A 12,611-nucleotide genomic window follows, 5' to 3' on the forward strand; every position below is an offset into this window, starting at 1 on the left:
TTCGTTTTCTGTACTATGTCAGACCAACAGCAAGCAACACGACGGGTTGACGACGACAAACCTAGAAATGCGTTGCGGTACTGACGGAGGCCCAGGCCGGTCACAAAGTCCGCACACTCCTCTGCGGTCCATTCCGTAATGATGGTCCGAGGGGAACCGTGATCCTCTCCGGAATTCCCATACGTCGTCGGTGTGTGTTCGGCAGATAGGGACTCCGAGTCCGTCGGTGAGATCTCAGAATCGGTGGGGAGTTGCGGGGAGGCTACGACACTCCGCTCGTACTCATCATCCGCATCCGAGTCTTCGTGATATTGGGTTTGAAAGGACATGTTGACTGGTGGGCGACCGTCCGCCGAAGCCGTTTCTTCTCACGTTTCACCCTTGTCGAGACAGGAAAGGCGTCAATGGAAGGCTGGACCAGCCCGAACCCCGCAGGAAGTTCCTCCTAGGCCGGATCGAATCGCCCAGACCAATACGCCGGAAAGGAGTCGGAGTGATGGCTGTCGTTCAGTCACGTCGAGAGGATTAAATAGCTGTTAAGGGGCAGGGCGCCGCATAGATTGGAACCAGAATGGTGCTGCTTCCACGGATCGCTGGCGGAGGTTTGGGACGGCGCGACGGGAAGCGGAAGCGGGCCTCGATGGATCCGGAGCTATATCATCGACAACTGGGAATCGCACGGGAGTTGAACATGCACTCAGTCACAATCGGATGGTGGTGTGGCAGGGACCAAGGAGGAATGCGGACCGGGACCGACGTAAGGCTTGAGGGACACAGAGAGGGGCGTCTGAAGCGGGTCGAGGTCTCTCAGCAGAGCTGGTGTCAGGGCAGGTGAATGAATAGAAAAAATTTTCAGTCTGCGGCCTGTAGTAATACAGAGAAAAGTACGAGAACGAGAGCGGACAAAGAAAAGAAGAAAAGAAGAAAAAGAAAGGGGGACTGAATGGAAGGTTGGTTGGCCTGGAGCACGAACGGGGGGCCTTGCGTGGAGCTGGGGATGGATAGTTTCGTCGTTAGTCAGTGATCAAGCCACACGTGACATCCAGGAGAGCGCCATCTGTCACGCCGCGCTAGTCCCACCCGGGCTTAGCGCGCCCCGTGGCCTGCGCGGTCTGGACTCCTGGGCTGCAGAGTCGACAAGCCTTACCGACCGGAGCAGAGTGCGCACGAGAGGGAGAGAATGCTGTATGCCGGGGATCTCGGGAGTTTGCTTGTATTACGACGTTGATCACCGACGGGCCTATCTATGCAATATCCCTGTCAATGCATGTGTTTGTGTCTCTCTTGCCAGCAATAGTCCTGCAGCGGACGAGCAGATGCCAGGAATTGCGTGGCATGCTTTCGGGTGCTGACTCAGCCATTTATGCTTTGGAGCTGCCCAGGCGGGACGAAAAAGCTTATTGAGTCGAAGTAGGCACAGTCACTGTAGCACCTGTTTCGCCGTCCAAAGACCGCATACCTGATATGGTCACCGCGGACAAGCCTGCAGGCAGTTCTATACAAATACAAATCCACGCCCCGTAGCTAGTATCCTCATTAGGCCACATCCAGAGACCCAGTCAGACATATATCACCATCCAGAAAGGAGACTAAAGACGAAACCATGTTAGCTCAGAGAGCTTTACTTACAGAAGGCACTCCTTACTTGGTAATCTTGCAGCCATGGAAGCTACTCTAAGCTGATGAAGCTGCGCAAACGCGCTTCAAAGGAATTCGATCCTGGAATCAAGCTCCTCAGCAGTTCGTGCCGCTTATGAGATCGAAGCCTAAATGCAGTGCTCGTCCTGTCTTCGAACCAATGTGAGTGGTTGAATGGATACTCTGGCAAGTCCGTCAGCACTGCTCGTGGCTTGCCGCTAAACCCATTAATGTTCAGCGTCTCGATAGGGTATCCTAGGGCCCACAGCCGGCCAATGGCTTGCAGGACGCTTTTTGCAGTATCTTTTTTTGTCAATGCAATGCTGAAAGGTAATTGTTCCGATGCTTCGTACCGGTGTCTGCTAATATCTCCTGGAGTGGACCTTGAAAGGTCTAGTGTGGCCTTATCTCCATGAGCTCTCTGATGCCAGACAATGACTGTGATCTGGAAGTGAGGCGTTTTCGAGGCGCTTTTCCTGATTTAACCAAAAGCAGAGATACAGCAGGAGAGAATTTAACCTGAGAGACCAGGTTATTCACTCAATATTCGGGATCACGCAGCATGCCCGGGGAGGGATAACGATCCCAGTGATATTCGATGCCATTGGCACTGAAGTATCCTTGAAGAGTTTCCTGTCCAGACCCCTAAGGATTCTAAGTAGTGTCCTTTATTGCCTCCATGAAGACAGAATGATATGCAACATGACACGGAGCTTGCTGGCCAGATGTTGACTTTCCTTCAGCCACGACTCAATAAATTGGAGTTGATCATTGTCTCCCGTTAATGTGACGCTCTTGGGGTTGTTGACACAACCAATTCGACCGTTGTACCATGATCCTTTTAGCCTGGCCAGGAAAGGCTGAACATCGTCCTCGCTCAAAGCCACTGCTAGCATTGCTTGAGGCGACTGATGCAGTTTTGGTAGCCGACTGACCAAGCGGCAGCGATGGAACGCAGTTCCCACTGTTATTTCGTTGCTTATTGCGCCCGCACAGTAACTGTTGTGTCTTCTACAGAACTTTCCAATACTTACGCAGCTGCTATTTCACCAGAAGAATGGCCTAATACACACCCGGGACAATCCCGAAGGTTTTGAGGAAGTGAACGATCGCAATTCAAGGGCAGTTGAGAATGTCTGGCTATATTTCGGACTATTCACGGTGGAGGCAGAATCGTAAAGCAATTCAGGATTCGGTTAGCAGTTTCGACGACATGCGTGTCATGCTCCTGGTTACTTACCCTGTGACCACTCGCATCCCAGCTCATACAGAACCTGCTCGAGTTGAGCAAAGCGATCTCTGAAGAAAGAAAATGCGAGGAATTCGCCCCATTTACTTTTGCTCCTGGCTTGTTATGATGTATTCGAGGGAAGCCGGCTGGTCGCCCCAGACAGAAGTCCACAGTGCAATCGTGGCCGTCGAGTCCGTGCTGTTCAGATAGTGCAATGCGTTATCAACTATCACGACGGCATTACGGCTGCCAATGAGTGCGTGGAGCGTGTAGATTTGGCGGTACTGTCGAACACTCCTAATAATCATAATGTGCCATTCGGCCGATCCTGACAGGCGATGTGCAAAGCGCCTAGGCTGCTCGAACAAGCAGAGTCCAAATTCATACTTGGACCGCGGAAGTTTAAAGCCAGCTAATGCGGTTAGCCAACGTCGATCCTGATGAATCCGTTGCTGCATACTTGGGGATTTACTCAGGATCCTGCAACAAGATGCTCTTATAATCGTCCGCGAAAATTGCAGAGCAGACCAACGTTCTGCTGCCCGCGCATTTGTCGATCGTGATATCCGCCACACTTTGTGAATGACCTGAAAATGTCCAGGCTCTGCAGTGGTCACTGACCATTCTCGAAGGCCTGATAGGATGTATCCACCATTATTCGCTGCTGAGGATCCATGGCGGCGACTTCAGCAGGAGAGACAGAGAAGAAGGTGGCATCGAAGGCGCCCAGGTTCTCCTTTATCAGGTGACGGCCCCGGAGTGGAAGCTAGATGGGTTGCTCACCAAAGCAAAGTCAGCAACTTGGGCGTGTTCGTGGACACAAATCATCGACAGGTAACAATGCCCACAGGGCCAGTAACTGAGCTCTCGCGATCATAGAACGCGTCTATGTTGAACTGCTCGACTCTCTCGCAACATCGCCATTCATGGCATGGCTGGCCCCGTGCGGACACTGTGCAATAGCCATGGCGACAGATCATAAGATCTTCAAAGGGGTCAGAGGCGGAGGAAATCGCGAAGCAACCGAGGTAAGATCGAGCTTGGTCTACATGCAGGCACTTTCATAGTTCAAGCCTCCTGCAGGTAATGAAGACACCGTCTCCTTCCAACTTGATCAACATGCTCTGGCCAACGGCAAGGTAGGGGCCATGGAGCTCTAGTCGATTGAAATCCCGAGCCATTGTCTGTCGGTGATCCTTCGTTCCTGCTGCGAGAGGTGCTAAGGATGCACGGGTATGATAACTCGTCTTCGCCAGGATCCTACCGGCAGAGATGACGGGACAATCGGGGCGCTGAACTCGCTTATTATTCGCACAACATGCAATTCCTCTGCTTGTATGACGCACGGGGATATCTCCCAACCAGCAAGTTGCGACCACTAGTGCAAATCTGGAGAAGAGGTGATCAAGGCGCGAAACGGTCCGTCGGACCCCGCAAAACAGGTCGTGGGGGCCAAGATGCCGGCATCTGAGGCGGACAGCGCTAGGAAAACACAAGCATATTCGACTTAGACATGCAGCGCCATGTTCCTGCGTGGCGGGCTTCCGTTCGACACGGCGGGCAGTCGTGCAGCGGGCTCCGGGGCGGACCAAAAAGCGCGGACGCCGCTGTCCGCGGTCAACTGCCGGGCCTCCGTTGTCACGGCAGATTACACGACGGACGATATGGCCTATGGGATGTTCTATGGTGATGGCCCTAGCGGATGGCATGATATATTCTCCTGACGATTCGAGACAGTTGATGCCAAGAATCTTACAGTATACAATGCCGCCAATACCAACTGGTGCCATGGCACTTTTTGGCAGCGTCGGTGGCGCCAGCACGATGGATGCCGATATCAGATAGTTGTGGAGAAGGATTGGGGGCGTATCCCTGCATCAGATCCTCGAAGGGTCCAGGAGGAGCAAATGGAATACATGTACGGCCTCGTAGTATATGTCAGTCTCATCGTCCAAACATCGACCCCTGTCTCTTCTCACCACTGACAATGTCTTCAGCAACGCCTCCCCAGGCGCCCGTGGTGGCGCCCAAGGCCGTTGCCCTCATCGCGGTGTCGACTGTTCTCCAGGCTTTGGCCTTCACCACCGTCCTCCTTCGTTTTCTCTCGAGGCGCGCGAATCACAGCATCGGCTGGGATGACTGGACGGCCTTGGTTGCGCTGGTCTTATCGACCGGACTGTACATCTCGGGCATCTGTTTTTGCACGGTAGGCTACGCGGGCTTCCACATGGATGTTCTTCGGCCGGACCAACTCGAAAGATTCCTTCTGGTATGTTCAGCAGAGAGAGAGAGAGAGAGAGAAGATCAGCGAAAGAAACAATATAGACGCAACCAGACTCTTATACATGATTCACAGATTGTCTATATCGACAACATCTTCTACGCCCTCACCTTGTCCACGATCAAGTTCTCCATTCTTCTCATGTACCGGCGCATCTTCCGCAGCAAGACGTTCCGCCATGTCACGCTTGCCGTCGGGCTGCTAGTCCTGGGCTGGATGATCGGGGTCGTCTTCGCCCAGATCTTCACCTGCACGCCCGTGAAGGGAGCGTGGGATCCCGCTGTCGCGCAGCATTGCATCGGCACGACCAAATTCTACTATGGCAACGCCATCGCCAATCTTCTGACGGATGTCGTCATTCTCTGTCTGCCGCTGCCGTTGGTCTGGCGGTTGAATATCACCACCCACCGAAAGCTTGCTATTTCAGGGATCTTTCTGCTCGGAGGCTTGTACGACCCTCCTCCCTTTGAGTGGAACTTTTCTTTTTCTCTCGCGCTGACTGATTCCCACAGCGTCTGCATAAGCAGCATCCTCCGCATCGTGAGTCTAGGCTCCATAGATAACAACGACATTACCTGTAAGATGCCTCAAAATCGGGCTGCTTCCCCACTACTAACTCGATCACAGACACTTTGGTGGATGTCGGCGTCTGGACGTCGACAGAGACCCCGTTGGCCATAATCTGCGCCTGTCTTCCCACGCTGCCGGCGTACTTCAAGGCCTGGCACCGGAAAATAGTGACCACGAACCGCAGCAAAGACGCCAACGAGTACCTGCGATCCCTAAGATCCAACAACCTCGCGTGGAGATGCACGTCCAAGAGCAACTATGAGACCCTCGAAGGAGGTGTAGACACACCACTGAGTGACCTTCCGGCTGAGAGGGAGTCCGTGACTGAACCGGATCGGGTTGTGGACTCGAGCCAGATTCGCCTCTCTCATCATCTCACAGCCGACAGTAGCGAGCCCTAAACTGGATGAACAAGTTATATATCTGAACACTAATAATAATGACGACATGCATTAATTTAATTTATTTCATCACAGCCCATGGCATTCATCACTGGAACTCACTTCTTCTCCTACCGTGACTACTTCAACCTACAGCCTAGTCAAATCGCATCACTTCGGGTTTCTCTCGTCTGCGGCCGCCTTCAACGCCGCCTGGACCATCTCCTCCTGCTTCGTAATGAAAATACTATGGTTCGCATCATACTCCTCCGTCCGCAGCGTCACCCCCTCCTTCCTCACCTTCTCCAACATGAGATCCTGATACGGCCGGCCCACCGCGTAGTCCTGCTGCGTATGGATATACGTCGCCGGCACGATCCTCCACGCGCTGCCCTTGGTCGCCGTGGTAAAGATCGACATGGGCGCGCGCACCAGGTGCGACAGCGCCCTGTCCACCACCTCCTTGTCGTCGATGCCGTTGAGCAACAGCAGCACCGGGTCCCTGGGGAAAGTAGACCCGTCTTCGGCATTGTCCACGAACTCGGGCCACAGGTGCGCGACGCCGGCTTCTTCGAAGACGCCGAAGACCGTGCTGCCGGGCGGCAGGATGTACGCGCACAGGTACAGCAAGTGGACGACTCCCCCCGGCAGGCCGGCAGCTTTGCGCTCGGAGAAGGCCAGACCCTCGACGGCGTCGGTGCCGACCGCCCCGCCGTAGGAATGCATGAGCATCAGGACACGCTCGCCCGCGTCGGCGAGACGTGTGACGACGTCGCGCACGCAGGCGACATCTTCGGGCAGAGAGGCCTTGGAAGGGGATGCGCCGCTGCAGCTAGGCAGTTGCGGACAGTGCACGGTGAATCCCTTCGCCTTCAGCGCGTCGATATAGCTCTGGTAGTTTTGCGGGGTGTGCCAGGCGCCGTGCACTAGGACAATTGTGGGCAAAGAGGCCATGGCAACTGGAAGGATGCTGCTGGAAGTCTGAGGACGCTCGAGACAGCAAGATTTGAGGCCAGTCAAGATGGATGATCGCGCAGAGAAGTTACAGATAGACTCTGAAGGTCTAGAAGCGGGCGCTGGAGGGAGACGTGGTCAGGATGAAGGATCAGCGTGGGGGCCGCAAGACCAACACCGAGCACAGACTGACAGCTGCATATGATGCAGGGCCGTGCGTCATCGACATTGCACCAGCAGCTTTGACACCATCGGCTTCCAGTTCACCGTTCCAGCGGTTCTCATAGTTTAATTAAATCCGCCTCCTCTCCGCGCTTTTCGACCCACCTCTGTTCGCTCCTCCTTTCGATTAGCGTGCAGCTTTCAATACCAGGGACGATATCTCTTCGTCTGTGCACCATGTGCTGAATAGCGGCTGCACAGCTCCGTTACTATTCGAGGGGTTGGTCTTCATAATCCGCATCGAAGGAATGTCTGGCTCAATCAACTGAATCCTTCCTCCGGGCTCTGTGGAACGTGCGTTAGTCAACAGGCTCTGGCTGCCCTGCAGCTTCTTAAGTCAATGATGCGGCCATACTGAGAATCCGTAGAAGATTGCGCTGAATTGCTGCTGAATTGTCTTTAACAACGACAATCAACAGCCTCACATGAACGATGTCATATTGCTCCACCAATTCGTCCCGCACCTTCGTGAAGATGTCTCAATTTCGGATATTTACATGGCTTGGAGCCATTCTTTAGGCGGGTATCCACATCGAATCCGTCGAGCGGTGCGGTAGTGTAAGATCTGTAAGCCATAGCGGGTACACTGTCATGTGTGTAATGCACTAACCCAGTGCCGGCGCCAAGATCGGCAACCTTCAGGTTTTCGCTAAAAGAATCAATGCCTGGGTGCAGCAGATGGCCAAATATCTTAGTCCATAGTGCTGTAGATTGAGCCTGATGTATGGAGAACTGCGTACTGGTTGAAGTTTGGTTGTTGGATGGGGGCGGAAGAGTGGGGCCGCCCGATCGATGCGCTAAATGGAACCTACGTGGGGCAAGTTTCCGAAAGCGGCAAGAACGACCTGTCAAGGATGCTTGGCATGATCGACGCCAGGGTACTCGTCCATATCAGGTAGGTCCCTTTCAGAGGGCTTATTTACCTCTTACTTACGCCTCCTACTCTGGAGTGAATTAATAATAATTACCTAATCCAAGGTCATCACTTACTAGTTCACTTCAGGAAACGCCTGAAATCACTATACTGCCAAAATTACTGCTGAATTTGATTATACTCCGTGAATTCTCTGTAATCCAAATCATGCTACCAACGCCAATTGCCCCGAATTTGGGGCCATATATGAATAAAGCCTTGTAAGGTTCCCTAATAGAAGAGAGTGATTTCTATTATTTTAATTATTCTCATTCAAATTTGCTCTACTAGCTCCTTATTATTGCTAGCGGTAAATTGTAATAATCCTGCTAGTGGTGGTGCGCTGCACCACCTAATATCAAACTGCAGGCTGAGAATACTGAGTAGTTCGAGCATACGGAGTATATAAAAAAAAGATTTTGTATGGTGATTTTGGCTTCAAACTTTGATCATTTCAGAAGTAATGCATGTATTGGGCGTTGGTAGTGGTAGTTAAAAAAAATCGATTTTGTATCACATTACAGTCTGGAATACGAAAAAAAAAAAGGCAATCAAATCCACTAGTTAACTTGGTATTGCAGTGCTTTCAGACATTTCCTGAAGAGAATTAGGAGGCGGTGTAATTAATAATCCCTATTTCAAATCCCAGGATGTCGTTGATATCCATGTGACTTTTGGGTCGAGATGCGCGTTGGGGAGCTGCAAGTTACATAAGACAGCCTATTCTCGTTTACGTACCTCCAGTATTATTGCCAAAGCAGCAGCCACCATTTAGAATTTAAGGTAATTTTTTATCAGTTCTTGAATTTTCAAAACTGATCAAAAAATTTGAAGACCTATATATAGGTTCAAAAATTTCTTAGCTATTAAATCTGGCAACTACGACAACGTGTGACTTTATAACTTGCATCTGAATCCTAGACCCTCTTAATAATACCGTGATACTATCTCACTGGTGACTTCAAGTGCCTGGATACGCTTGAAATCGACAAAACTAACAAAACCAACAGCCTATCAATGAACTGCTCGCGACAGATAGAGCTTTCTCGCAATCAATTCGAAACCACCAATACAGCACGTGACGAGCGCAAAGCTGCAAGAGGCAACTTGACTACGTAAGTATGCAATGACTGTGGAATATTCTTGTCAGCAATTTTAGAGCACAAGGGCCGAACAGACATGTCCGTCGCATGTTCAACTGGATATATTGACTGATGTCAATGACATTCGTTTCATCATAGGGGCTACCGGTTATGTACGGCACAGAATTCGATTCTCCGTCGAGTCAACTCCAGACTAAAATGGAACGACTTCAAATTCAAGTGTGACTCTTTGCAATGACTAGCCAGTACACCGTCAGAAGGTCAGAATACGTGGCCATTTGGAGGGAGTCTAGAGCCTCTCGCGGAGATTGGCCCACATGTACGCCACTCCTATTCTGGCGTATTCCGTAGGGCACCTGCAACTGCGTTGGACTGGAAAGTGCCTTGGTACGACCTTTCAGGAAACTCGACTGCCCAGTCCGAATAAAAAGGAAACACTCGGTCGCTCACACCAATCTAAGGGCAGTTTTGGCAGGGCGTTGGCAAGGCTGAACGAGGCCGTGACCCCGCGACTGCGGCAGGGCGGCTCGTCATTTAACGCCCTTTCCCCCAGACAATCCTCGAACTTCCCATGCGGTCTTTGACACTCCAAGTATCCCCCATCACTCCCTGAACCTTGACCTAATTTGAACCTCTGAACCCTCAATGGTGATAGTATCATGGAGCCGGCAGCTGTAACATCATCGATTGCCCAGCTAGTGACGTTTTCAGGAAATCTCCAGATAAAAGTTACTGGGTTTACGGATGAGGTTCAGCATGCCCAGGACAAAGAGCTAGGACTCCTGAGGAGATTGAAACGGCTCCATGATACCCTTGAAATACTATTTACCGCTCTCATCAGGAGGCAAAGCCAGACTGGCTTTGATCACACAGATCAGGACGAGCAGCAAATCCTCGAAACTATGAAAGAGGTCCTGCAAGATAGTGACACATGTATTTCAAAGCTAGTGGCAGAAAGACGGTCACGGTTTAAACCCAAAATTATTAAACGCCGAGCGATGCAGAGGATCGAGTCCAGGATAATACCCAGCACGGCCCGAAGACTCTGTCCACAATGCCCTCACAATCACTGGTTCCAATACGGACGCACAAGCTCTGTTCTGTTCCCAATATATATCTCAGACGTGGCCTGTAACTGGGAAGCTTATCATGAAGCTCCTAGGACGCGTGGTTAGCGATACTCGACGTAGTCGTGTAACTCGTCACACTAGTAAGCACGTTGACAATGTCTACATCTGTCCGAGTAGAGCTGATTTATTGTCTAGATCCAGAAAACAATCTCAAAGCATGGATCGAAAAACGCCATTTTATTCTTTTCGCTTCTGGCACAGTAGATTCACTTGCGGAGATTGGTCAACAGCTCGGGTGGCTAGGTGCTGCCCTCCGCTCCTCGCCATTCGAGACTGGGGTGGCTTTCTGTAAGCCATATATCAGGAAGCTCTCTTCGCAAGAGTCCGGACGTGTCTTTTTCAGAATTGATTTTGTCATTGAGACAATTCAAGAGGGTCTCAAGCCGTCTAATTGCCAATGTTGGTTTGACCTGTTCAGAAACCCCGTCGTTGTCAAAGGGTATCCGATCCCACGCAGATCAAAAATTGAGACCGGCCTGGAAATACCGCTTAATATCATGTCAGCGCTAGTAGACACAAACCGCGTGAACGTCTTCGATGGGAAGGTCTTTATCAAGGGATTTTCATCAATGCTAATTCCTGCAAGAAAGTCTGGAGACTTACTATTACATCTGGCACCTTCTGTGCAACAAGGATGGAGAACGTATTTCCTACCTTGAGAAAACGGGCGAACATGAGAGACAAGTCACCGTTGATAGTTTGGAGAGATACCGCCACGTAGTTGGTTGGTGTTCGGACGCGATATACCATGCCGGTATGTAGCCCACCGACGACCCAGATATGCTATTCTTACTAACACTGCATTAAACAAGACCGCTGATGCAAGTTACAGCATAGAGAGATCGAGACTCCCGCTACCCCATGCGGGCTGTATCCTCGAAAAGTGTTCCATCAGCGGTGGACAGTTCATTAGCGGCGGAGTTTCAGTTGTCCTCGGAAACAGAGACAAACCGGTTCGGATATCACGACAGGGTTACATACGGTGCTCGAGTGGATTTCCAAGAAGTTCGTTGTGCTCTGGGATGAAGGTGACAAACGTGGTTGGTTGGTTAATGGCACGAGTGCGTTGCTCCATCTCGTACGCGCGTCCCTGGAGCAAAACAGAACCGGGAAATTTCGATCCGTATATACCTTCCGGCCAGATCAACTGGTGGAAGCTGCCTCACCGCACACTCCGGACTCTGCCCTTGAGGTACTTATGCACCCGCAAAACAGGAAGCTGAAAATTTACGATGAGAGCGGAGAAGATGCCAACGAAGACGTCCACACCAACATTCTTGCACAGCGCATGGAGAGATCATACTATTGCTTTCAGGACAGAGTCGAGCAGCTTTACGAGAGTCTAGAGAAAATGATCGACTATGAGATCAACGCCAACGGCCAACAGGGAGTGAAGGTGAAGTTCAGGGCCCGAACGCACCTCGAAGGATGGGACTTCAAAGACCTTGCCATGGATAATGATCCGTTCTATCCCCGCGTGGCTAGGCTGCAGGCAATTGGCAAAGGCTGGGTCGACTTTACGAGAAGTATCCATGCCATAGTTTTATTTGGAAAAAAGTTCGGCGAGATCATCCAGCCAGCAGAGACCTGCAAGACCTGCGATTATTGGGCTCAAGTACCCAAAGGCACATACTATCTCGCCGTGAGTGTTCCAGATCTCAATGAGATCATAGATATGCATGGCGATCCGCAATCGAACCCCCTGCGAATCTGCAACGACATCTTTTGGCACAGCCCAGACCCGGGAGATGGACAGTGCTGCTGCATGATCTCACATCCACGTAGGACGCTGTCCAAGAGCCGTAATGAGCACTCGGACTTTTCGCAAGTCCTGCTCCCTTCGACTCTGAGCCGTATCATCCCAAAACGGAGCCCCAGGCGGGAAAAGCTAGGAGCCGTCATATTTGGACACAACATGAACTTCCCATGGTACTGGAAAGATCACGGAGATCCTGAACCGGGAGAGCCACCAGACGTAGCTGGAATATCCAAGACTCCGCGTGTCCAGTCCAATGATAGTGACATTGGCTCAAGCCTTGGCTCGTTGTCGGCAGGAGATGCTGAAAGGTTGTCAGATGCAGGTTTGGAACACCAGAAGAGTTCCCAAACCAGTAGATCGTTAGGAGAAGAATCCTCTCTGTCCCCGCAACTAGCATCTTCAGCAACCACAATGGAAAATCAGATTCCTC

The 12,611-nt window shown here is 51.3% G+C and overlaps 4 protein-coding genes across 4 annotated transcripts; 2 read left to right on the forward strand and 2 right to left on the reverse strand.

Moving 5' to 3' along the window:
- Window positions 1–2,178: 2,178 nt before the first annotated feature.
- T310_8355 (uncharacterized protein) lies at window positions 2,179–3,545 on the reverse strand (the record flags this gene model as incomplete). Its single annotated transcript, XM_013468859.1, has 5 exons — window positions 2,179–2,283; window positions 2,470–2,637; window positions 2,879–2,912; window positions 2,975–3,281; window positions 3,491–3,545. The coding sequence occupies 5 exons, from the start codon at window positions 3,543–3,545 to the stop codon at window positions 2,179–2,181; spliced, it is 669 nt and encodes a 222-aa protein (XP_013324313.1).
- A 1,311-nt stretch (window positions 3,546–4,856) lies between these two features.
- T310_8356 (uncharacterized protein) lies at window positions 4,857–6,121 on the forward strand (the record flags this gene model as incomplete). The annotated part of the gene is made up of 3 exons (XM_013468860.1): window positions 4,857–5,138; window positions 5,226–5,727; window positions 5,778–6,121. 3 exons carry the CDS (start codon window positions 4,857–4,859, stop codon window positions 6,119–6,121), a joined length of 1,128 nt encoding a protein of 375 aa, XP_013324314.1.
- Window positions 6,122–6,271: 150 nt separating this feature from the next.
- On the reverse strand, window positions 6,272–8,960 carry T310_8357 (uncharacterized protein; the record flags this gene model as incomplete). The annotated part of the gene is made up of 7 exons (XM_013468861.1): window positions 6,272–7,081; window positions 7,425–7,561; window positions 7,741–7,841; window positions 7,887–8,121; window positions 8,211–8,244; window positions 8,297–8,440; window positions 8,928–8,960. The coding sequence occupies 7 exons, from the start codon at window positions 8,958–8,960 to the stop codon at window positions 6,272–6,274; spliced, it is 1,494 nt and encodes a 497-aa protein (XP_013324315.1).
- Window positions 8,961–9,951: 991 nt separating this feature from the next.
- On the forward strand, window positions 9,952–12,611 carry T310_8358 (uncharacterized protein; the record flags this gene model as incomplete). The annotated part of the gene is made up of 4 exons (XM_013468862.1): window positions 9,952–10,462; window positions 10,504–11,065; window positions 11,144–11,176; window positions 11,350–12,611. Coding segments are annotated over 4 exons (2,368 nt in total), but the record flags the coding sequence as incomplete, so codon positions are not given.

This window comes from Rasamsonia emersonii (assembly GCF_000968595.1).
Source record: "Rasamsonia emersonii CBS 393.64 chromosome Unknown ctg1118621760720, whole genome shotgun sequence".
Classification (NCBI taxonomy): domain Eukaryota; kingdom Fungi; phylum Ascomycota; class Eurotiomycetes; order Eurotiales; family Trichocomaceae; genus Rasamsonia; species Rasamsonia emersonii.